The 26,411-nt window shown below is 39.0% G+C and overlaps 1 protein-coding gene across 5 annotated transcripts in view; it reads right to left on the minus strand.

Moving 5' to 3' along the window:
• Window positions 1–25,232, minus strand: part of PPP1R12A (protein phosphatase 1 regulatory subunit 12A) — a 169,822-nt gene extending 144,590 nt beyond the window's left edge. For all 5 annotated transcript variants that reach the window (XM_018047599.1, XM_018047596.1, XM_018047600.1 and 2 more), the window contains exon 1: window positions 24,795–25,232. In XM_018047599.1, coding sequence (XP_017903088.1) covers window positions 24,795–25,031 — 237 coding nt within the window. In that variant the 5' untranslated portion in view covers window positions 25,032–25,232. The remainder of the gene's footprint in view (window positions 1–24,794) is intronic.

The following is a 26,411-nucleotide window of genomic DNA, read 5'->3' on the forward strand; positions in this document are numbered from 1 at the left end:
AGGACTGATGCTGAAACTGAAGCTCCAATACTTTGGCCACCTGATGAGAAGAGCTGACTCACTGGAAAAAATACCTTGATGCTTGGAAAGACTGAGGGTTTGAGGCAAAGGGAGCGACAGAGGATGAGATTGTTGAATGACATCATCAACTCAATGGACATGAGTTTGAACAAGCCTGGAGTGCTGCAGTCCATGGGATCACAAAGAGTTGGACACGACTTAGTGACTGAAGCCACCACCACCCAGGTTCAGAGCTACAACTGTATCTCATTTTCTTCACTGCTGCTGCTGCTGCTGCTAAGTCGCTTCAGTCATGTCCGACTCTGTGTGACCCCTTTAGACGGCAGCCCACCAGGCTCCCCCGTCCCTGGGATTCTCCAGGCAAGAACACTGGAGTGGGTTGCCATTTCCTTCTCCAATGCATGAAAGGGAAATGAAGTCGCTCAGTCATGTTCGACTCTTAGGGACCCCTGGACTGCAGCCTACCAGGCTCCTCCGTCCATGGGATTCGTCAGGCAAAAGTACTGGAGTGGGGTGCCATTGCCTTCTCCGTATTTTCTTCACTGGCGTAATACAAAAATAAGAATAAACATATTTACTTCACATGACTATTTTGAGACAATACATGTGCCTAAAAACAGTGTCTATTACCTGTGTGTGTTAGTCACTCAGTCGTATCCAACTCTTTGCAACCCCATGGACTGTCGCCCACCAAGCTCCTCTGTCCATAGAATTCTCCAGGCAAGAATACTGGAGTGGACTGCCATTTCCTTCTCCAGGGTCTCCTGCATTGCAGGTGGATGCTTTACTCTCTGAGCTAAGCCACAGTTAAACATAATTATTTGGGTTTACTATTATTCCCAGAGATAGGTCCTTGTAAAGATGGAAAGATATGAATTTTCATGCCTTTGATAAGAACCTGTTACAAACTAAAAGTTCTATGCCCTAACTATAGCTTCTACTTAATGCCATATTGCTTTCAAATAGAACGGGGTGGAATCATTTTGTAAACTGACAACAAATCATATTTATCATTTGGGTGGGACTAAAGAGAGGAGAAAGGAGTTTTTGGAGTGCGAGGAAAGGGCCTATGTGAATTAGCCCATAAGACCCAACTGAAAAAGAACTGTATGAGACAACTATGATAACAATTAAAATGAATCTTCAAAGTATATTTCAAAATATAATCTCCACTAATTACTTTGTCCTTAAAAAAACATTTTTCTGATCTTTGTAAGAACTACATAAAATTAAAATACTTCATGCTGTTCACTAAGAATTTCATTCCTAAGGAAAAAAAAAAGTTAATGCATTAATAGAACATATGAATAAAAAAACCCACAAACCTTCAATTTCATGGGTTAGTCATTATAAAAGGTGAATACTATCAGTTCAAATTATTTAAGCATTTCTCAATTTAGTATTAAGTTTATGCAACTCTATCAAAACAGAGAATGTAGCATGGCTAAGAAAGTTAGTATTACTGACTTGAAAAGGGAAAGCAGAAAAAAATGTATCAATTCCTAACTTCTTATGATATCTAATAAAAATCACTTTGTAACTTTACCACAGAATTCTGAAGATAAGAATTACAAAATACTGACCCAAAACCCAAGTCTTTCTCAGTAAATAGGAAACCTACAGTATCAAATAAAATTAAAGGGAGACTAGAAGGAATAGTTTAATCTCTGAGCTGAACTACTGAAATGGCTTCCAAGCTGCTATTTTTCATAACTATGAAATTAATTCTCCAGTAGACTTTAATTCATTAACTTCAGTATTGCAAATTTTTTACCATTTTATACACGAAGTATACACTTTTAGGCGTGCCATCATCCATTCTTGCAACCTTCTTCACAGACTATTATCCATTTCTGAAAACTGAACCTCCTTCAGACCCAAAACCCTGACTGCATTTCCATCACTTGGGTTTAGCTCCTTTCTCACTCGCCTCCTTCAGCACATTTTAAAGACAGTGAAAAATTCTAGCTTACTCATGTTTATGAATCATCTCAAACATACAAGCCATAGAATTGTTATACCCTCCCCCACTTTGTATGCCTTTAAACATGTTGTAAAAATACCAGTGTTCGACTGAAGAGCCATCTGAGAAAAGATCTCTTGTCTGAGCTACTGAAATAGCCTCTGGAATTGGTCTGCTGGTAGAACTTCCTCTTCTCTCTTCCCCCATGCAAATCTGATTACATTAAGGCAATTAAGTCTCCAATGCATTCCGAGAGCTCTCAGTATGAAAGGCACAGGCTTCCCCGGTGGCTCAGATGGTAGAGAGTCTGCCTGCAATGCAGATTTGGATTTGATCCCTGGGTAGGGAAGATCCCCTGGAGAAGGCAATGGCACCCCACTCCAGTACTCTTGCCTGGAAAACCCCATGGATGGAGGAGCCTGGTGGGCTGCAGTCCATGGGGTCACTAAGAGTTGGACATGACTGAGCAAATTCACTTTCACTTTTCATTTTCATGCACTGGAGAAGGAAATGCCAACCCACTCCAGTGCTCTTGCCTAGAGAATCCCAGGGACGGGGGAGCCTGGTGGGCTGCCATCTATGGGGTCGCAGAGTCGGATACGACTGAAGCGACTTAGCAGCAACACCAGGCTTCCCCAGTGCTCAGATGGTAAAGAATCTGCCTGCAATGTGGGAGACCTGGGTTTGATCCCTGAGTTGGGAATCCCCTGGAGGAGGGATGGCAACTCACTCCAGTATTCTTGTGGAGAATTCCCACGGATAGAGGAGCCTGGTGGGCTACAGTCCATGGGGTCGCAAAGAGTCAGACACAACTGAGTGACTAAGCACACATATATACACACACATACACATCCCTGAAGATAAGCTCTACGTCAACCCTATGTGAGACAAGTATCTTCCCATTCTGAAGCTTACTTCCCTTAATGTTATCTTTGGAGGGACAGAAATTCTTCACTGTAATGTACTCCAATTAAACAGTCTTTTCTTTTATGGTTAATGATTTCTGTGTCCAGTTTAAACATATTTCCCTACCTCAAGTTTACAAAGACATCTTAATATGTTACCTTCTTCAATATTATTACGTATTTCACATTTAGATCGACAATCTGTCTCAAATTGATCTTTGTGTATGATGTAAGGTATAGGATGTCAACCGTTTTTCCATATGGGTAGGCTGAGTGAGTTCCATTTATTTTCCATCAGAGTAAATAACTCCTTTCACCTTTTTTGTTCTTTTTTAATTTTTATTTTATATTGGAGTAAAGCTGATTAACAGTATTGTATTAGTTTCAAGTATACAGCAAAATGATTCAGTTATATATAATACATGTATCTATTTTTTTTAAATTCTTTTCCCATTTAGGTTATTACACAGTATTGAGAGAGTTCCCTGTGCTATCAAGTAGGTCCTTGTTGATTATCTATTTTAAATATAACAGCATGTACATGTCCATTCCAAACTCCCAATCTGTCCCTTCCCCCGCACCTTTCTGTTTTAAAGATTAACCAGGCTATATTTGGGCTTTTTCATTGATCAGACTGTCATTTCTCTCTCTCTCTCTCACACACACAACTAGGATTTTGGTTCAGCTTGTGTTGAATCTGTGATTGGTTTAGAATTAACTTCTTTATAAGAGTCAACCTTCCAAACCATGAACCTGGTGTATCTTTTCATTTATTTAGCTCACAGGCTCTGTGAAACCCTTACAGGAAGTCTGGCAAGGTTAACATTCTCATTCTCTCACAAATGTAATGGTGGAATTTTCCAGAAGCTATATAGGTGAAATCACAACATACAACACACAGAAATAGTTACAAGAATCCATTTATCTTCTATTAAGCAAGACATTAAAAATTGCAAAATGTAAAACAATGCCATTCTTCATTAAATTTTTTGACTTTCAAAATGCTTATTTTCCATTAACATGTTATTCACAAACTTTCTGGACAACCCAGTATATTTACATATATGAGTTATTTTAAAACAAATAAATATTTTAAAGATTTTTGAGTTTTACTTTCTAATTTGTTAAATATTGGAAGACAGTCAACATGAACAAAAAGGTCTTTGGGTTCTTCCCTATTTTTTTACATTAAAATAATAGTAGGCAAAAAATAATAGTAACCAACAAATCGGTATTATTTTATGGAGATAATTATAGATTCACAGGTAGTTGTAAGAAACAGATATTACCTGGCCCAGTTTTCCTTAATGATAAAATTCTGTGAAAGCAATATACAGTAATATACTCATGACACTGACATTGATATAATCCATCTAATTGAGATTTCCCCAGCTTAACGTACCCTGTGAGCTGCAGTCTGTTCAAATTTTAAGGGTATAAAAGGGCTTTGAAACAGAAAGGTAAGAACTGCTGATCTAAGATTTAAAATTTTTTATGCTTTTTCACTTTTATAGACTGTATATTTAAAATAATCGGTATTGGCTTCTTTATGGACTCAATTCTAGCTTTGTCTTCCTCATATTCTCATAATACATTAGTCAGAATGACAGAGTAAGTATGTTCATTCAGAGAGAATCAGCCCCACCAGCTACTGTTGATGACCTCAGATGATATATGAGTAACCTAAAAGGTGGATCAACTGATCCCTTTCCTGGGAACCCAGAATTAAAACTCAGAGGGTGATCAATCTCTCTGGATACCCTGACCAGATATAAACTCTGAAATTGTTGGTAGCCTTTTTTTTTTCCTTCTAAACTGAGAAAACAAGAAACTTAGCTTGCTATAAAAAAGAATAAATATTTGTTAGAAACAATGATGAGAAACAGAAGACTTCCTGGGTTGCATAGACTTCTTGGCTCTAATTCATTCCAGAAGCTCAGATTCTATAAGATATCTCTATAATCTTACAATGAATTACTTTATTTAGGCTAGTTCTAATGGACTTTTCCTACTTAAAGAATTCTAATATGTGCAAGAGGTCCTTCTACCATTTTCCTACTAGTGGCTCTCCTAATACCAAGGCTAAATATTGATTTGTGGTTTTGAAAACTACTCCCTTTGTTTTTTCAAGGGACTCAAAAGAAAATAGTTGAGCTGACGATTTAGGGAGGGGGAATCCAGGGTATATAAAGAATTACAGGTGTGTGTCTATAACTATGTAAAAATTTGTTAACAACTTTAGCAAGCGGACTGGAATATAGTTTTGTTTTTTTTCCTGTAGAAATAATTTTGTAATACAAAGCCATTCAACTATTGAGTAATTAAAAAAAAGCTGTCATTGGTAGGAGCTGCTGAAACAGCCTACAAATCAAAAACTATAGGACTAGACACAGTTCTACAGATGTGATTTCACAGTGTAAAGAAACAAGATTTTTTTTAAAAATCTGGACTAAATACTAATTTAGCTTTACACTGAATTAGCACATTTTAAAATGATTATACTCTGGTCAGACACTAGGCTTGCTTTTAAACTTTCAAGCAACCTTTTTCTCATGTTTGTCAAAGACGGTCTCTACCAACCTATAGTTATCAATATTTTAATGCAGAAATGTAAATACATACCCATTATCCTTTCATTTTATTTTTTAAAACCTACTATTTCACACTTTTTGGAGTTCTCTCTCAGCTTCTACAGTTTTTTCTATTTGGGGTTAGCTGAAAAGTTCACTTGAGTGTTTCCATACCATCTTAAAGAAAAACTCAAACTTTTTGGCCAACCCAATACTACTTTAGGAACTCAATGTTGAATGAGATAGGGTCAAGAACATAAGGACCACTACTTTAGTCTTCCCTGTGGATTGATGCTGAGTGATTCATCAGTAGGCTGAGTAGTAGTGACGAGTATACAGTGGTTCATCCAGCGGTTAATGCATATAATCCTGCTAATATTCATGTCAGATTTCTGTCACATTGACCACAAAGATCTACCAAGAGCCTGTCCAAGTGCGGTACTGCAAAATCAAGCTACATTTGCAAAACTTCCCTCATTTGAACTTGCTAACCTTGCCAAAAAAAGGAAGTGAAGATAGGTCAACATAAAACTTGTTTTCAGAAAACTCAAATTGGCATCCAGTGACTAACATAACCTCTTGTAAAACTATCCACTTAATAATGGTTGCTAGAATTCTGCCAGACAGAGTAGTAGACCATTTCTAACAAATGCACAGGTAAATTAAATGCTGTACCACCAGTTATTTCATTTCCTTCTTCCCAGTTTTGATCGATTTCACAACTCCTAACAGCCCTCTTTTCACTGTCTTCAAAAATGTTTTCATAAAATGCATGTAACTCTAGGCTTCAACATTCCTGATTCTATTCTTAGAGATTTGTAGCCATTTTTGCAATTCATTCTTATAAGAGATATTCATTATTAAGTGGTTTTCATATTCGTATGAAACAAGGTAAAAGAGCTCACCATATAAAAATTGCTTTTCTAGCTTTAAAAATCTCTTTGTTCTTCAAGACTATCTGCCACGGGCCCTCCCTGGTGGTCCAGTAGTTAAGGATCCGCCTTGCAAAGCAGGGGACTTGGGTTTCAATCTCTTGTTGGCGACCTAAGGTCCCGTATGCCATGGAGCAACTATGGTTGTGCCATAACTGCTCAGCACAAGCGCCACAACTACAGTCTGCGCTGCAATGAAAGATCCCTTGTGCTGCAACTAAGACCCAACACAGCCAAATAAATATTCTAAAACAAACCAAAAACTCCAACTATCTGCCTTTTTGGAAATTATGCTTATTATTTTCTCAGTAGTCTATTTGCCAAAAGCTTCAAAATACATCCAACTAAACTCCTAATTGATTTTCTTACTTGTAAAACTCTCCCTAGGTGACCATCCTAATGATAATCAGTCTTTCCTTATGAAGTAAAAGGTTCAGAGAAAAGACTGGCATAATACAGAAATACTTAACCACCAACAGCAGCTTCCTTGAGTGGCTAAAGACTAAAACACTAATATTCATTGTGTCAATGTCTCTATATTGAATCCTGAATACATTACTGGAAGCGGCCATTTAGGCATTTTCCTCCAGTCCAGATTCACCTTCATTACTTTTTTCTGTTTGTTGTAAACAACTCAAAGATGGCATAATCCAAAATATCTATAATTCCCTCTCAGAGATACCCATTAAGATTTACTTTCTATGCAAATATCTCCCCCCAAATGGAATCATATCATACATACTGTCTTGCAACTTTTTGTCACTTAATTGTATTTAAAAGGGAACAATTCACATATCATCAGTCAATCTCACACATAAAACAAACATATACATAATCTTCCTCCATCACTAAGTAAGACTGGCTTTAAATGTCAAGGGTAAGTTAAAAAGGGCAGAAAAGGGACGTCCCTGGCAGTCTCATGGCTAAGACGCCATGCTCCCACTGCATGGAGTCCAGGGTCTACCTTGGTCAGGGAGAGCCCAACCGCCTCATGACACGGCCAGGAAAAAAAAAAGAGCCGTGGGGGGAGGGGTAAATGCCACGATAATGCCTCATGGCATGGCCAGGAAAAAAAAAAAAGCTGTGTGTGTCGGGGGGTAAATGCCACGGTAATTTTGAGTTGAGGTTTAGTATATAACAACCATTCAACCATTTCCTATTTCATTTAAGCTAAAACAAATCCAATGATGCCTGCTCCAGGTCAAAATAAACCACATAATCTTTTTGTAGAACTGCTACTTTTCTCACTAACTGTGCAACTTAAAAAAAAAAAAAAAAAAACAGTTAAATACGCAAAAAAAAGTCACAAATACTCAAAGGAACTCTAGAAATATTTTGAGCAAAAAAGAAAAAATGTATCAATGTAAAAGTTTCTTGCTTAAAAACAGTATTTTACTTTTATTTTTCCAGAAAACACAACTTTGTAAATCTAAAAACTGAAAAAAGTTGAGAGACACTTTTTTCTTTTCTGGCCACTCTGCAAGGTTTGCAGCTATTTAGTTCCCCAACCAGGAATCGAATCCATGATCCCTGCAATGAAGTCTGGAGTCCAAACCACTAGATTGCCAGGGAATTCCCAGAGAATGTTGAATGATTTTTTAACTGTACAATTTTAGCAAAAACAAACATACTTTGAGAAAAAGTACTCTCATCTTTCATTTTAACCTATGACCTTATTTTCACAGTGATTATTTAAGGCAATAAAAGACTTCTGGATTGTTACTACTACCACTCCTTTATTGCTTTCCAACAGTTCTGTGCTCTAGCTCTCCCCGTACCCCTGAAAATACACACTCCACCTTCTCCTACAACATCATAAAAATAAATTTGACTTAAAGTTCTTAATTAATTCTTCTGAAGTGAAAGGCACACAAAAAACACACACAAAAAATTTCACATGTGTTTTTGGATAGTTCACCAAAACCCTAAAAAAATAGACTCTAACCACGAATCCTTATCCTGTGGTTTCCCTGCGGCTTTGTAAATTCACTTTTGTTTGTTACTCAAATACACCTAAGAAAATAGACACATCTAAGGGAACAGACTAAGACAAAAAAACTCTCGCAACGATTTTTATGTATTATTTGTAAGCAAGCCCCCTCTCAATATCCTACATATCCTTTAGCATGTATTTCACACTTGACTTTAATTTCTTGTTTACTGCCTGTCTCCCCAAAGAGCATTCACATATACTCTGCCTCTGATCTATAGAATAAGCACAAAGCAAGCATTAACTGAATGAAGACACTCTGTGAAAAGCACTCCATTCACCTAGTTGTCCAAACTGGAAACCAAGTGCACACGCATCTTTGCTTCTATTCCCTCAAGTCAAACCACTTCCAATTCCTACCAATTCTATTTCTTGAATATGTCCTGAGTCCATCTACTATTTTCCAACTAGATTGCCACTAAGCTAGTTCAACTCTCTTAGACTACTCAAGTTTCTGAACTAGTTTCCCTGCCTCAAGTCTTGTCCTCTTTTCAGCTGCATTCTCCACGCTGCAGCCAAAGTGACTCTTCTTAAAGAGAAAATCTGATTTTCTCATTTAACCTGATAAAACCCTGCAACACCTCTACATACCTCCAGCTCTTTGCACATACTAGCCCCTCTCTCTGAAATAGTTTGCTGTACTCTCTTCTCTCTTACAACTTTGCTAACTTTTACTAATCACTCAACAGCTAAAAAAAATAACTTTCTTCAGGAAGTTTTCCCTTTCCCCAAAACAAGGTGAGATGTGCCTTCATCAACTTCCATACCACTATGTACTACAACCATTATATATCATTACACGTAACTGACATTAATGTATAATTTCATTAAATGTGTAATTTCCTTGTATGAAAAGTGAAAGCATTAGTTGCTCAGTCGTGTCTGACTCTTTGTGACCCCGCGGAGTGTAGCCTGCCAGGTTCCTCTGTCCATGGAATTCTCCAGGCAAGAATACTGGGGTGGGTTGCCATTCCCTTCTTCAGGGGCTCTTCCCAACCCAAGGACTGAAACCAGGTCACTGCAGTGTAGGCAGATTCTTTACCATCTGAGGCACTAGGGAAGTCCCATAATATCCTTATATTTATCCCTATATCTAATACACTGCAAGCTGTGTTAGGGCAGGGACAATAACAATAACTGGCCATCTTCTAGGTAATCATAACCACACTGATGAATACTAAGCCTAGGCTGGGCCTGGGGAACTGGTAGAAGAGAATTACAGCCTCAATTTTTAGTGGTGAATAGTGATAAATACATAAAAAATACAATAGCTTACTATAAATTTATTCATACATTATATAACAACCCATTTCAAATGTAAGAACAAAGTTAGTGGAGGTGATGGAATTTCAGCTGAGCTATTCCAAATCCTAAAAGATGCTGCCGCTAAAGTGCTGCACTCAATATGCCAGCAAATTTGGAAAACTCAGCAGTGGCCACAGGACTGGAAAAGGTCAGTTTTCATTCCAATCCCAAAGAAGGGCAATGCCAAAGAATGTTCAAACTACCACGCAATTGTGCTCATTTCACATGCTAGCAAGGTAATACTCAAAACCCTTCAAGCTGGGCTTCAAGAATGCGTGAACTGAGAACTTCCAGATGTTCAAGCTGGATTTAGAAAAGGCAGGGGAACCAGAGATCAAATTGCCAACACCCACTGGATCACAGAAAAAGTAAGAGAATTCCAGAAAAACATCTGCTTCATTGACTACAGTAAAGCCTTTGACTCTGTTGATCACAACAGCTATGGAAAATTCCTAAAGAGATGGGAATACCAGACCACCTTACCTGCCTCCTTTGTGGCTCAGCTGGTAAAGAATCTGCCTGCTATATAGGATACCTGGGTTCGATCCCTGGGTTGGGAAGATCCCCTGGAGGAGAAGGGAAAGTCTACCCACTCCAGTATTTTGGCCTAGAGAATTCCACGGACTGTATAGTCCATGGGGTCCCAAAGAGTCGGACACGACTGAGCGACTTTCACTTTCACTTCACGGACCTGCCTCCTGAGAAATCTATATTCAGGTCAAAAAGCAACAGTCAGAACCAGACACAGAACAATGGACTAGTTCAAAATTGGGAAATTATATTGTCAGTGACAGACTTTATCTTCTTGGGCTCCAAAATCATTGCAGACGGTGACTGCAGCCATGAAATTAACTTGCTCCTTAGAAGAAAAGCTACGACAAACCTAGACAGCACACTAAAAAGCCGAGACATTAATTTGCCGACAAAGGTCCATGTAGTCAAAGCTGTGGTTTTTCCAGTAGTCATGTACAGATGTGAGAGCTGAACCATAAAGAAGGCTGAGCACCAAAGAATTGATGCTTTTGAACTGTGGTGTTAGAGAAGATTCTTGAGAATCCTCTGGACAGCAAGGTGATCAAATCAGTCAATCCTAAAGGAAATCAATCCTAAACAGTCACTGGAAGGACTGACGGTGAACCTCTAATACTCTGGACAACCTGATGAGAAGAGTCAACTCACTGAAAATGATGCTGGGAAAGACTGAGGGTAGAGGGAGAAGGCGGAGACAGAGGATGAGATGGTTGGATGGCATCACTGACTCAATGGACATGAGTTCAAGCAAACTCTGGGAGATACTGAAGGACAGGGAAGCCTGGCATGCTGCAATCCATGGGGTCACAAAGAGTTGGACACCGCTGAGCAACTGAACTAAACTGATTCCAAGTGTGTAATTGCAAGGTTTTGGTATATTCAGAGTTATGCAACCATCACCACAATTAATTTTAGAACATTTTTATCACCCTAAAAAGAAATGCTGTATCTATTAGCAGTTATATGGGAAAAAGACATATATTTCCCCATTTCCCCTCAATACCTTCAGCCTCTGGCAAACACTAATCAACCATCTGTCTCTATGTATTCACCTATACTGAACATTTCATATAGTGGAAACCTATAACGAAAGCGGTCTTTCATTAGTAGTGCCTTTTACATAGTTTAATGTCTTTAAAATCCATCTATGTTGTAGCAAGTATCAGTACTTAGTTTCTTTTTATTGACCAATAACATTCCACTGATTTCAATAACAAAACAACCACATTTTACTTATCTATTTATCGGCTGATAGACATTTTGTATTGGCTCCACTTTTTGGCTATTATCCATAAACATTAAATACACATTTTGTTCTCAGTCCTCTTGATTACATACTGTGGGGAACTGCTAGGTTACATGGCAACTGTTCTGCTGCACCATCTTCCCTCACCACCAGCAGGGTAGGAGGAGTGCAATTTCTCCATACTCCGGTCATACTTGTTATTATCTGTTGTCTTTATTATAGTAATTCTATTAGGTGTGAAGTGGTACTCATCATGGTTTTGATTTGCATGTTCCTGATGGCTAAGCAATTTCACTTTATGCTGAACTCTGTGAGGGTAGTGTTGGTATCTCTTTTGTTTAAAGTATATCCTTCCAGTTCTTAATAGTGTGAAACACGTAATAGGCCTTTAATTATGTTAACTGAATATATAAAAAGATAGGATGAGTTTAGAAGTATTTTTTTTCAGGTGTGCATGTTAAGATACTGACTGTATGTTGGAAGTGGAAGGAGAAAACACAAGACCCTGAGATTGTAGTTTAGTAAATGGAAGACAGATGATGTAAAAAATAAGATGTATATTACATAAAAAGGAAAACAGAACATATAAACAGAACAGCTGAAACTACAGAATGAATGATATGGAAAAGAAAAAATAGAGACACACAGAGAACTTCGGCGTTTCCCAGGTGGTTCAATGGTAAAAGAATTTGCCTGCCAACGCAGGGGACGAGGAGTCGATCCCTGGGTCGGGAAGATCCCCTGGAGAAGGCAATGGCAACCCATTCCAGTATTCTTGCCTGGAAAATCCCATGAACAGAGGAGCCTGGAGAGCTACAGTCCATGGGGTCTCAAAGAGCTGGACACGACTTAGCGAGTAAACAACAAAACAATGCAAGAAAACTTTGGAACATTTTTCTTCAAGAAAGAAAAAACATGGTTCACTGGTAAGAAGCCGTCTGCCAGTGCAGGGGACGTGGGTTCAAACCTTGGTCAAAGACTCCACATGCTGTGGGGCAAGTAAGCCCCTGAGCTGCCGCAACTACTGCAGCCAGTGTGTCCAGAGCCTGGGCTCCACAAGAGGAGTCACCGCGCGAAGAGGCCCACGCACCTCAACCAAGAGAGACCCCTGCGACAGAGAAAGCCCACGGGCAGCCACGAAGACCCAGCACAGCCAAAATAAACAAATAAGTACAGAAAATTTAAGAAGAAAGAAAGAGACCAGAAAAGGAAACCAAATAGGAGCATTCAGAAAACGAGGATGGAACAGGGTCAAGAAAGATTCAAGCCACTTGTTCAGTTCCTTGTAACTGAAACACAGCTTTCTCAGGGATGACTTTCCTGATATTCTAAGTTAAGTCCTCCCAGTAAAAAAATTCCTTTCACCCTAGATCTCTATTCTACATTTTTTGGCGCCTCCTCTTGATTATACACTACATGCAGAGAGGGATCTTGTGCTAGGCAGATGATAAATAATGATTCATATATTTATTTATGAATGAGTTAATCACTACATGAATAACAGCACCATTTATCAGTAAATACAAATACTGTGTAATATTTCAAACAACTTCCAAACAAACTTTATTAACACAGTAATAAAATAGATTTTCGTATAGGTACCTCAGAGAAGGAAGATGACATCATCCCATTATGAAAGCAATATGCGTGTCAGCCGGAGCACTTTCAGGGTTAGTCTTCTGTGTTAAATATACTAGAGTGAGCGTGTCAGCGCTCAGTCGCTAAGACACAGCCAACTCTTTACCACCCCAAGGACTGTAGCTAGCCAGGCACCTCTTCCATGGGATTTCCCAAACAAGAATACTACAGGGGGTTGCCATTTCCTACTCCGAGGGATCTTTCTGACCCAGGGAGTAAATCCGCGTCTCCTGCATTGGCGGGTAGATTCTTTACCACTGGGACACCTAGGAAGCCTGCATATACTAGAGATTTTACTAAAACTATCTTCTGAATAAACAAGCATTAGAACAGCATGCTATCTTGGGCAAAACATAAAATTGCAAGTAAAATCTCGAAGAAACAGTCTGAACAATATAATTTCATGAGTAAGATATAGTATAATGTCTACCATTATCATGAGAAATTGAAACCATACTATTCATCATCAGACAACTAGGAAAATAAACTTTAGGAATGTGCATGTGTATTCACACAGTGGACCTAATATTCGTTATCACAGAATTATTTCTAAAAATGTATAATTTATTATACGGTTATAAACCAGAAAATTAAATATCTCACTTTTATAAAATTATATATCGGATAGAGACAGATAAAGGGAGTCTACTGAAGTTTTCAATGGCGGCTAGCTAAGCTCCATGCCTGAAAATTCGAATAGCACTGTTCTTTTTTTATATTCTTCTATGAGTCTTTAATTACTTAAATAATTATTATTCTTCAATTTTTGTTTCAGATAAAATACATATAAAACAACAAACTTGAAAGTAAGCCATGTTTAACAACAAAAAAGAGATGGTGAAGACAAAAAGCAAGAGTAGAAGGCAGTTACTTGAGTAATTTTCATGATAATGCTTTTCTCAACCACAATGAGAAAAATCAGAAATATAAAGATTTTAGTGTTTAAAGAAAAAAAAGATGGCTGAAAGAGTTAAACAGCAATAGACATTATGAAAGGGAAAAAACTTGAATATGAGGCAAAATTTTTATGCAGATCATTTCACGCAATTAGAAAGGATATAAACTGTGGAACATACATCATCTGTTCTAATCTTTTAAGAAAAATGGTACAAATGAACATATCTTTGAGAAAAATCAATAATGAAATACAGAGTCATGATTTAGCAACAGCAGCACCAAAATCTTTTGTGGAAAACACATTCATTAAAAAAAAGACATGGTCAATTCACAAGCTATGTAAGCTACTGACTTGTTTCATGCAAAATTTAGAACAGAAACAAACAGTACACAAAGTTAATCATAAAGAAATTCTGAAGCATACTAAAGTTCAAACAATGCAATTAAGAGTTGACTAAATCCAAGATGACTCTTTATGACCATGTTCCAATTAAGAATAACCTTTTTAGAAAATACCATTCAATTACTGACAGTATTTAGTAACCATGATTACCCAGATCTACTTTAATCACCAGACATGTCTCCAATGTCTATCATTTTCAAAATTCACAAACTCTCCCCTAAAAAGTAAACACACAGGATATTCAAAAGAAGCTTCTGGAGCTAAAGCTCCAATATAAAAGTTTCAGAAATGTTCCAAGCAAAAAGCAGAAATACTAGATTAATTTTAGAACCATCTAAAATAATTCTGAAGGCTAATAAAATGTATATACTTTAGTTTGTTTACTACAAAGTAAAGGTAACTGACGTGCATTTGTTTTAACAGTTATTCCAGGAAACTATACTTTCCCATATGGTTAACTTCTAAAAAGGTATCAATTCGCTAAATTTCTCCTTTGCACTATTCAAGTATTCAAGAAAATGATATAAACTTTCTACATTAATAGCTTCTGCACAACAAAGGAAAATATAAGCAAGGTGAAAAGACAGCCTTCTGAATGGGAGAATATAATAGCAAATAAAGCAACTGACAAACAACTAATCTCAAAAATATACAAGCAACTCCTGAAGCTCAATTCCAGAAAAATAAATGACCCAATCAAAAAATGGGCCAAAGAACTAAATAGACATTTCTCCAAAGACATACAGATGGCTAACAAACACTTGAAAAGATGCTCAACATCACTCATTATCAGAGAAATGCAAATCAAGACCACAATGAGGTACCATTTCACACCAGTCAGAATGGCTGCGATCCAAAAGTCTACAAGTAATAAATGCTGGAGAGGGTGTGGAGGAAAGGGAACCCTCTTACACTATTGGTGGGAATGCAAACTAGTGCAGCCACTATGGAGAACAGTGTGGAGATTCCTTAAAAAACTGGAAATAGAACTGCCTTATGACCCAGCAATCCCACTGCTGGGCATACACACTGAGGAAACCAGAGTTGAAAGAGACATGTGTACCCCAATGTTCATCACAGCACTGTTTATAATAGCCAGGACCCGGAAGCAACCTAGATGTCCATCAGCAGACAAATGGGTAAGAAAGCTGTGGTACATATACACAATGGAGTATTACTCAGCCATTAAAAAGAATAGATCTGAATCAGTTCTAATGAGGTGGATGAAACTGGAGCTGATTAGACAGAGTGAAGTAAGCCAGAAAGATAAACACCAATACAGTATACTAATGCATATATAAGGAATTTAGAAAAATGGTAATGATAACCCTGTATGCAAGACAGCAAAAGAGACACAGATGTATAGAACAGACTTTTGGATTCTGTGGGAGAGGGAGAGGGTGGGATGATTTGGGAGAATGGCATTGAAACATGTATACTATCATGTAAGAAATGAACTGCCAGTCTAGGCTCGATAAAGGATACAGGATGCTTGGGGCTGGTGCACTGGGATGACCCAGAGAGATGATATGAGGAGGGTGGTGGGAGGGGGGTTCAGGATTGGGAACTCACGTACACCCGTGGCAGATTCATGTCAATGTATGGCAAAACAATACAATATTGTAAAGTAAAAAAACAAAGAGCGAAAACAAAACAAAAAAAAAACCACTTTCTACAATCTTATCAGATTTCTTTTGTTAGGCAACATGTTACACATGTATTTTCAGCTCGAGTTAATAATCAAGTCAAAGTAACACTTTTTAGTCAGTGACGCTCTCTCCCTGTGGAATATCTCCCTCAATGCACATAATACATTTAAATAGATTACCCAAAAGGTGACAGCTGAGAAATGCCTTCATTTCTTTCCATGGTTTCTATTGAATGTAATTTGAAAAATGCCTATATAATAACACATGACAATGTGGAATGTCTCCACCCATGAAAGAGCATTCTAGTCAAGCAAGCAAACTTAGGGCAGTAATACAGAGCTCAACTTTGTCTTTTTGCGGTTAGCCAGCAGAACAATGAAAAGATAAACAACCAAAACACTAATAAGGTCAGAAAAATCCTGACATACAGGGATCCAAAGTGAAAGTGTTGTTTAGGGGAAAAGTGTGAATAAAATCATTAGAAAATATGAATTAGCTTCTAATGACAATATGCTAGGGGTTCCATTTCTAAATCAACCCTGAGTGAGTTGTTTAAAGAAATTCATTTTTTAAAGTATGTTACATAAACTGATCAAAATTCTACTTATTGGTAATCAGAAACACATTCGTTGCAAGAAAAAAATCTAAGATCCTGCTAAGTTCTGATTGTAATAATGGTTACCTTTACACTGTAATTATAAAGTAAATCATCAGTATAAAGAATCCGCCTCAACACAGGAGACCCTGGTTCAATCCCTGGGTTGGGAAGATCGCTGGAGAAGGGATAAGCTACCCACTCCAGGATTCTTGAGCTTCCCTTGTGGCTCAGCTGGTATAGAATCTGCCTGCAATGTGGGAGACCTGGGTTCAATCCCTGAGTTGGGAAGATCCCCTAGAGAAGGGAAAGGCTACCCACTCCAGTATTCTGGCCTGGCGAATTCCATGGACTATAGAGTCTTCAGTCCATGGGGTCACAAAGAGTCGGACATGACTGAGTGACTTTCACATACTTTTTCATTAGAATATTTTTAATGTTTGCTAGCTATTAATATTTACTCACACAAATTGTCATCATTTTGTTCTCTATGAACTATGGTCTTCCCAAGATTAGCCTACTGTGTTCATTTTTTAAAAAATCAACATTTACCGTGTACTCGCTAAAATAAAATGCAGACATCAAAGGGGATTTACAGAAAAATTAATCAAAGTTCCCAACTGAAGGAATTCACTATTCTGTCTGGAGATAAGATACACTAACAATAGCAGGTAGTGTGCAAGTGCCAAACTTAGGGTTTAAACAGTAAGGGAAAAGAATTACTGTGCACCCAGTGGTCAATGCTTTGAGCTGTGCCTTAATATAAATAAGCTGGGAAATACATTCCAGAGACCGATCACACATGCAGCGACTTATGTAAATATAAATATGAAACCAGTGGTTCCTACAGAGAGCTTTCACCCATCTCCTGAATCTCTTCAGATAAATTCCTTTTTTGCTCCTTATCAAATGATCAGGAACAAGGCACCTGCATCCTGTGACACTGTATGCCACCACCTGCACTCTCTCCCGTGTCTACCAAATGGGGAACGTCAGGAACAGTTGTGAAATCTGCTCACCTTCAATTACTCTTACTTCATGAATGAGTATCAAGCACACGTGTTCTCAGTATAGCAATAATCTTACAGATTGATGTATGAGTCCCTACTGTCCTTCATTTGGATACTAATCCTTATTTTGTTAAAGTATTTCTTTTATGAAATGATGACAGTAGGTGACAAAGATGTTTGTTTTTAATGCCCTAACACAACAACAGAAAAATTAGGTTCTCCTCTGTCAGTCATAAAAACAAAAACCATTTTACTGGTCAATGAAATGTAAAATTCTGGGAACCAATGACTTGATAGGCAACAAGTAAATCATGTTTCAAATGGTGCTCTCACTCATTATCAACAAGAAAAAAGAAAATTCTACTGCCTTTTCCAAGGAAAGATCTGAAATATAATTTCACTAAATTTTGCAAAATCATTTAAGGAACAGAATATTCTTATGACTTGAATATTCCTACTAACTAAAGGCTTCTGATTAAAATCAAACATGATGAATATTTAAAAGTTTTACTAATTCAGAAGTTAATTCAGGTAACTTTACTAGCATTTCATGTAAAGTCTTAAGTCCTAATTTTAAGTACCAATAATCACTGTACAGAAAAATTTCAGAAGATTAAGCTAAATGGTGGTGACATGTCAGCGCTTGCTTGCTTGCTTTCCTTCTTTAATTATCACTGATAAACAGTTTACCTATAATTTGTATCTTTTCATTGAAAAAGTTGTATGTGTAGTATGAAACATTTACTATAAATGAGTATATAAAAATGCCTAGAGCATTAGCATAAATCGCTATTAGGACAAAGAAAAATTGAGATGTTTAAAGACTAAGTAAACTCTGTTCTTTAAAAAGAGTTCTGTGGCTGTTGTAACTTCCTTTGCACCTTCCCAAAGCACTATTATGCACATAATGGTCAGTGAAAAATAATCTTGGCAGTTCCTAAAATTTAGGATAGATTTTGAGACTAATTTAGATATAGTATTACTGCATTTCATTTACCACAGAAAGCTCTTAAAAGTTTTGACTAGCTAAAATAAAAGTAGATGAAGAAAAATTATATCTGTGTATACATGTTTCATTTGATTCTCTGCTAATTACCATAGAAAATTCCAATTACTAATCATCAACCATAATGACTGAAAGATTTAAGAATACTTTCTTCTTCAAACTTAAAGGCCATGAAGCATAGTGTTAACGCTTCCCTGATGGCTCAGTGATAAAGAACCCACTTGCCAACCAGAAGACCAGGGTTCTATCCCTGGGCTGGGAAGATCCCCTGGAGAAGGAAATGGCCACCCACCCCAGGACTATTATCTGGGAAATCCCACAGGCAGAGAAGCGTGGCGGGCTACCATCCGTGGGGCTGCAAAGAATCGGACACGACTTAGTCACTAAGCAGTCACAGCACAGTGGTAAATAAGTCTAGGCTCTTATATACCTGTGCCAGAACCAAGCTCTGCCATTTATTATCTTGGTAACCTTGAGCAAGAGAAAAAGGACTTGTGAGAATTAAGTGAGATCTTGGTTATAAAACTATCACAGTACTTCACAAGTAACAAATCCTCAGCAAATGTTCACCAGCCAATCCGCCTTCTCAACGCAACACTGAGATAATGTAACACTACACAGTCAACTGCAACTTAGAAGAAACTCAAAACGACTGATGGAGATCTTAAACTTTTCAAGGAGATATATGCCAATACTGCATTTACCAACATGGTTATGGAGCACCCCCACACCCACACCCCACCTCCAAACTTTCAAAAGAAAAGTGGAGTGAAAACTACAATTTTCAGCAGGCAGGAAGGTAAAGAAAATAGCGACTCTGGGAAATGTCAAGAAGTAACATGTTACAGAAGGAACAAAACAATGTTCTACATCTTACCTCCCGCCAAAGGCTTCTAAGGGTCTCTATTTTTTCTTAATTATCTAACTAGACAGTTTTTAAAGTACATCTCCTATGTGAACAGCACTGTAAGATGTAAGAAACAGATAATCAAAATAACTTTTCCCCTCTATTCCACCTAATGTTTCTACCTAGCTACACTAGAAATTGCTCAGTCACAGCTTGCAGTCACACTGTAGCTGAAAGCACATGAAAGATGGTCTTGGTTATGACACTGCAAAGTCAGACCACAAAACTGTTGCCAGGAAGTGCAAAAGCATCAGCTGCAGAGAAGGCATTATAGCAGCGGCGCTGTGGGCACCGGTGATCCACCAGTGTACCCCATATATGGCTAGGGTTTTCCATCTATTTGCAGGAAGTGAGGGGCCAGTTCAGGGTTAGTTTTGTTTAGGTTTTATTTTTTATGGTTAGGATGTTTTCAATAAAAGGTCTGAAGAGCTATAAGCAACTTAAGTTATGTAGAAAAAGTATACTGTACTTTTTTAAACACAGATTTTAATATTGTTTATGAGATCCAATACATTCTTCCAAGATCTTACTATCCCCTACCAAAAAAATAGTAATTAAACAATTATAAACTTAACATTCAGTTTTAAAGAGATTTCTCATATATAACAATTACACTATTCTCTAACAAGAGACTCTTTAAAATTATAATAGCATAGAACATGGATTTAATTCCACTCTGTAGTATTCTGCCATAGGACCTAGTTCAGATCTTTATAAAGGTAGCAAATTAATTGATAAAGTGAGTATTTTTCTATCTCCAGGTAAACTGGTTTAGGGTATTTTTTTAATAGGAAGAAGGTTAATATTTTAGAAAGTTTAAATCTCAAGATATTAAAAGTATCTGTGGAGAAGGTTGACAAGTTCAACCATGTGCTAGAATTATACTCTAGGTATCTGGGTGTGAGTGTTTGAATGATTCACCTTACGACACACAAATAACTATAAAACTTCCTATCTATGATATGAGGTAAAAGATAAAATTAATCATTCTTTACTGAGCACCTACTATGCGCCAGGATGTGGAAATATAAAACCGTGGAAGACTGGGTCCTTACCGTTGCCTACAGGGAAGACCAAATTTAAAACACACGTTACTCAGTAAGAAACATTTTAATAGCAGCAAAAAAGCAAGACATAAGGTAAAATGAGCATCCAAAGGAGAGTCTCTCCAGTGAAACAGTATTCTACAAACTCGAAGGACAGAAAGAGCATTTCTGGATTGCAACTCGGTCGAACCCTAAAGAATGACCACGATTTTGACTGGCAAAGAGGGAAGCAGTATAGTGGTGGAAAAGGCAAGACCGTAGATACATAAGTAACAAAAAAAGTAAAAGCTGTAACACAGTGGAGATGCTGGGGTATAAGCAAAGAATGAAACACTTTCAATCTGCACTTTTGGAGAGGAGTGGCTGGACTGAAACGGTGCTGTGAGGAGATTAATGTGGCAGCAGCATGAACGCTGGACTGGATCACCACGAGAAGAGGCAAGGGGGGCAAGGAGGCTGTTACTGTACTCTAGGCATAGAGATAATAAAGGGATGGCCTAGACTGATGATAGGAGTGGCAAGAATTGATGGAAGGCAGTTATGAATACTGATTGGGTATATGTAGGCAAGGGGATAAGTGGATAATTCAAATGTTTAAAGCTTAATCTAGAGATTAATGACATGACTGTCATCAACAGAGGCATCAATGAGAATAGGCTTGGTGAAGAAAGAAAAAATTTCATTTCAGGTTGAATATAAAGAAATTCCTGATACTGATGTAAATAAATAGTTGCTATTCTATGGCAAAGGGGGTGGACCTCTATTTACTATATTTCTACTTGAAGATATATTTCAAATATAAAATCACAATATATTGAATAATATTTTACTTAACACTGTTTCATCAGTCGAAAAATGGAAATGAAGGACTGGAGCTCTGCAGCAGTGTTTGAACTGGAAACTGACTTGGAAGTCACAGATACAGAGGAAGCAGAAATCAAAAGGCTAAACTCAAACTGTTAGAAGAAATCTCAGTGTTATATTTTATACACACCAGTATCAATAGGAGGAGGAAATAGCAACCCACTCCAGTGTTTTTGCCTGGAGAATCCCAGGGACAAGGGAGCCTGGTGGGCTGCCATCTATGGGGTCGCACAGAGTCGGACAGGACTGAGGTGACTTAGCAGCAGCAGTTATCAATAAGATTCAGCAATAGAGCATTCTACAGAAAACTATTATTACTCTCCTAAAACCTTTATAAAGCATACTGAAATATAGATACAGATCATATAGTATAAAACTCTACCAGGTAGGTCTTAAATCAAAGTTGAGTATTGCCCACTAATAAAAATGAAAATCTACTGCAGACCTCAGTTCTCAAAAATCAGAAGTTTATATTGTAACTTCAGTACTGTTTTCTAGCTACTGAAGGGCTTAGGGAAAGGGGGGCTATTCCAGAGACCAAGGTAGGAAATTTGCAGAAAACACTGTGTTTTCTGCTTTAATAAATGACCTATTTTTATACCCTCCTAAAAAGATGAAACTGATTATCTTTTGTAACTTCTAATGAGAAAGAACACTCAACCAATTAAAGAAATTTTTGAATATATGGTAGTCACATTAAGATGGAAGTAAAATACTAAATTAAGAAGTGTATTTGTGGGCTGTAAAGTTCCTAAAATTTTTCTCCTGGCAGTGAAATTTACGACAATTGATCAAAATCAAAAATGTAAATGAACAGTCCAAAAGACTAACCAATAATCCATCTAGTAAAAAACCATTCTGGCTGTTCTATGCGCTTTCAAGAGGTTAAATTAAAAAAAAAAAAATTATTCAAGGGCTATTTAACAAATCAATGGGTCAATTTTAGCTTTTACAATTAAAGTATTTAAAGCAATCAATATTCAAGAGATTTTTAAGGTTAAAATTGTCCTGTGATTATTTTTTTATTTTATTTATCACCTCTCACTATTTGTTGTTCTGAATTTGCCCAAAGCGAACTCCCCGTTCTGTCAGAAAGGCAAAAAAAGTACAAGCGTTAATAAAAGAGAAATGAGGGTGTAGAAAACATGGTAAAAATTTTAATGCTTGATATTTTAAGACTTTGGCTTCACTGAGTTAAGGAATGGGCAAATACATACATTACAAAAAGATATTATGCAAATAGTTATGCATAAACTTGGAAACTTCTGCTTAAGCCTTTGTCAGCTAAAACAAAATATCTAATAAAGACAACACCTATATAATGCCAAACTAACCACTGAATTCAGTTAATCAGGAAGACACTGGTAAGTCCGATAATTCTTGCAACATGTCCAAATTTAGAGGAGAAAATAAAAACTCTTAAGAACCCTACTAGATATATTTTCTCTACCTAAAATCAATAGTAATGTAAGTATTAAAATTTTTCCCCTTCCTCCAAGGCAATATAACTGGGTTCTTCAACATCCGCCATAACTTTATATTTCTATAGAATTTTAATAAAACATACTGTTATTAATCTTTCTGAATTAATTTCATACTAAACCATGTAAATTACACTTGAAAGAAATTTGAAAAGATTCACCTTATATAATTATCATTTCTAATACCAAAAGTTTCTTTCATTTCAACATCATGTTTTTAGAATCTAGAGTTATGCTATAGCTTAAAATAAATCAGTCAAACAAAAAGTTTGTTTTACATTAGACGCTAAATTAATGGAACAGATAAAGCTAAAGACCATGCTGTATTTTTACTGGGTGCCACATGCTAAATTCCAGATTTGTCCTGCAATTTGTCAGTCATTATAGTTCATCCAGGCAACTTGTAAACAAAGGCTATAAGCCAAGTTTGATATGAGAATTGAATTAAATAAAACTTAAAACGGTCATCATTCACTAAACAGGAAGCAGTAAAAAGGAAAAATGCCACCACACACCTCTTTTAAAAAGGCAGCAAAGTATTATGCATGAAATATCAACGCGTAAGTTTCACCCTCCCAAACAAGTTTTTGTTACAGTATTCATCGAAATAAAGCTAGGATCTTTCCACCTATCAGCAAGGCAAATTTGACTTAGTTTACAAGTCTCTTTCATTGTAAGGGGAAGCTATTGCTGTAAAGTTGTTTTCCAGTCATTCCAAGTTGCCCACTAAGAAAATGTAAAGAGTTTATGTTTTGACACCTATTACCCTCACTGAAAAATTGCTTTTTATTCAGAACTCTACGTGGTTGTGTTGCTTTTGGCCTGTTAAAGGCAAAGCAACATTATCTCTGGATTGCCAATAGTTTCTCCTTATTTGGCTAACATTGAGAGATCCCAATCAGACTACTATAAAACTTTAACATGCACAAAGCATCCATTTTGAGAAAAGTTTGTGACCAGCTTTCTTTTTTCCCAGCCCCCCTTCCAAAGAAAAACCAGAGCTTGGAAACTGGCTTTGAAAAGACTGCCTCGTTATTTATTCTTCTCTTTCTAAACCCAACACACACTCCAGGAACTGGGGCCAAAGGATCTCTGACACTGCGGCAAACTCGACTCGGAGCAAGACTCTCTTCCGTACGTTCCGGTCCCGCGGTGGACAAACCCTTTTAGAACGCTTCCTTACACTACCCACTTTCATACTCTCCCTTTCAGCCGGTGCAGATCAGCTAATTACACCGTTTCCCCCTCCCCAGTGACCAAGAGTAATAAAAGAGAAAACAGGAAACCGTCCGATCAGGGCACTCGGCTTAGGGCACTTGATTACTATTATTATCATCACCATTTGTAATCAAGTCCTAAAAACTACAACAAATCCAAAGCCCACTAACAAGCCAAAGACGTCCTTCTACCCAAGTGTCCCTAGGGCCTCTTGTTCGTCGTTATTTTCAGCATCCTCCGTCCCCCTGGCCGATCACCGACGCCGGGGACGCAGGCACAACCTCACTACACCCCTCCCCATCTCGACCCCAAACCCCAGACCCACGTCCACAAATGGCCCTGGGGCCCCAACCTGACCACAGGCCCGTTTCCCCTCGGCCCCGGAAATTGCCCGTTCCCTTACTCCACCACCAACCGGTCTGAAGGGGGCCTCAAGCCTAGAGCCCTCCCTCCACCAGCTCTTTCCCTCCCTCCTTCGCGGGAAGCCGCCCCCTCACCCCGCGGCAGGGAGTCTCCCGCCGCCCCCAGCCTCTGGAGACCAGGAGCGGAGGAGAGGCCCGGGCGGGAGGCCGACGAGGGCTCGCAGGGTCGGGAGAGCGGCGGCGGGGCGCACAGACCTGGTGCAGGGCAGTGAGTCCGTCCACATTGGCGTAATTGATGTCGGCGCCGCGGTGCAGCAGCTTGAGAACCTCGTCCGTGTCGCCGCTGGAGCAAGCAGCCAGGAAGACGGCGCCATCATCGAACTTCACCTTGGTCTTCTGGCGCTTCACCACAGGAGGCTCGAGGTCCGTCTCGGAGCCGATCCAGCGCTTCAGCTGCTCGTTCCGCTTCTGCTTCGCGTCCGCCATCTTCATCCCCTCTCCTGCCGCCGGGTCTTCTTATCGCGAGGGGGGGAAGGGGGAGGCGGAGAGGGAAGAGAGGGGAGGCACGGGGTGTGTGACTGTTTCTATGAGTGCGGCCAGAGGAGGGCTGGGAACCAGGAGGAGACGCTCGAGACTTCCAGTATCCCACAGAGCACTGGGGCGGCGCGCCCGGCCGAACGGACCTCCCTTCCTACCTCAGAAGCCCTCCCGCCCCCGGCCCGGCCACCCGTCACCGGCGGCCAAGCTAACGTAACTTCGCGAGATCCGGGCAGGGAGGCGCCCTTCGGTCAGTGCGCATGCGCTCTGGGCCTGTGCCCGCCCCAGGAAGAGAGCCCCCGCGAGCTGCGGCGGGGGCGGCCAGGCCACCGGAGGGAAGCGGGTGTGGTCCGGGCCGCCTGGTCTGCAGGGGCTGGGGCCGACCTGGAAGGGCGGAGACAGGGAAGGAAGGTTGTCCTGCCCGGCAGAGAGCTCCTGGGGTTCCAGAGGCCAACTGCCGGGCCGTAGTGCGGCCCTGCGGGACAGACCTGCTTCCTGGGCTGTCTCGGCTAGGCCGAGTCGTTTCCTCAGGGCGGAGGATTTTCCTATTGGCTGCGTTGTTTGAATGGAATGGAGGCTAGAAAGACAGGTCATGAATTAAGCACTAGTGATTTCCTTTTCCAAGGAACTCACAGGAACTTTTAAAAGCGGGGTCTGTGTGTCGAGGTCTTTGGTAGTAGCTACACCAGATCTCAGCCCAAGGTGACCGCCTGGTGACAAGGGTTGACCTGCAGTAATTGCAGTGGCTTTCTGCCAGCCTTCACTTATAGAAACATCTTTCTTCGTATGCTTGTTTTTTTCTTGCTTTGGGGTGTATGTGTGTTTCGGGGGGGGGTGTTTGTTTTATTCTCTCACACGTATTTTGGGTCTTCTTTCCCTTGAATTCTTCAATCCTGTCTCCCCCTATCTCTGAGTTTAGCGCAGCCTTGTTACTACTGGTCCTGACTTTTTAAGGGATTTCTGGTTCCTGCTCCATTGCTTTCTAATGATGGATAAAGGTCCAACTGCTAGAGTTCAAAAGGAATGTTAATATTACGCAAATGATTTAACCTGTGTTTATTGAATAGTTACTATGAGCCAGTCATTGTTCTAGGTGCTGGCGTTTTAATGACGATAACAACATACTTAAACCACCTTTTGAGGTCACGTGTTCAAAATACTTTATCATAATCATAAAAAAGGCTTTTAAACTTTATCATGTATGACACCCTCCCCCGCAACACACATCAGTTCAGTTCAGTTCATTTCAGTCACTCAGTCGTGTCCGACTCTTTGCGACCCCATGAATCAAAGCATGCCAGGCCTCCCTGTCCATCACCAACTCCCGGAGTTCAC

This window comes from Capra hircus, chromosome 5 (genome assembly GCF_001704415.2).
Source record: "Capra hircus breed San Clemente chromosome 5, ASM170441v1, whole genome shotgun sequence".
NCBI lineage: Eukaryota > Metazoa > Chordata > Mammalia > Artiodactyla > Bovidae > Capra > Capra hircus.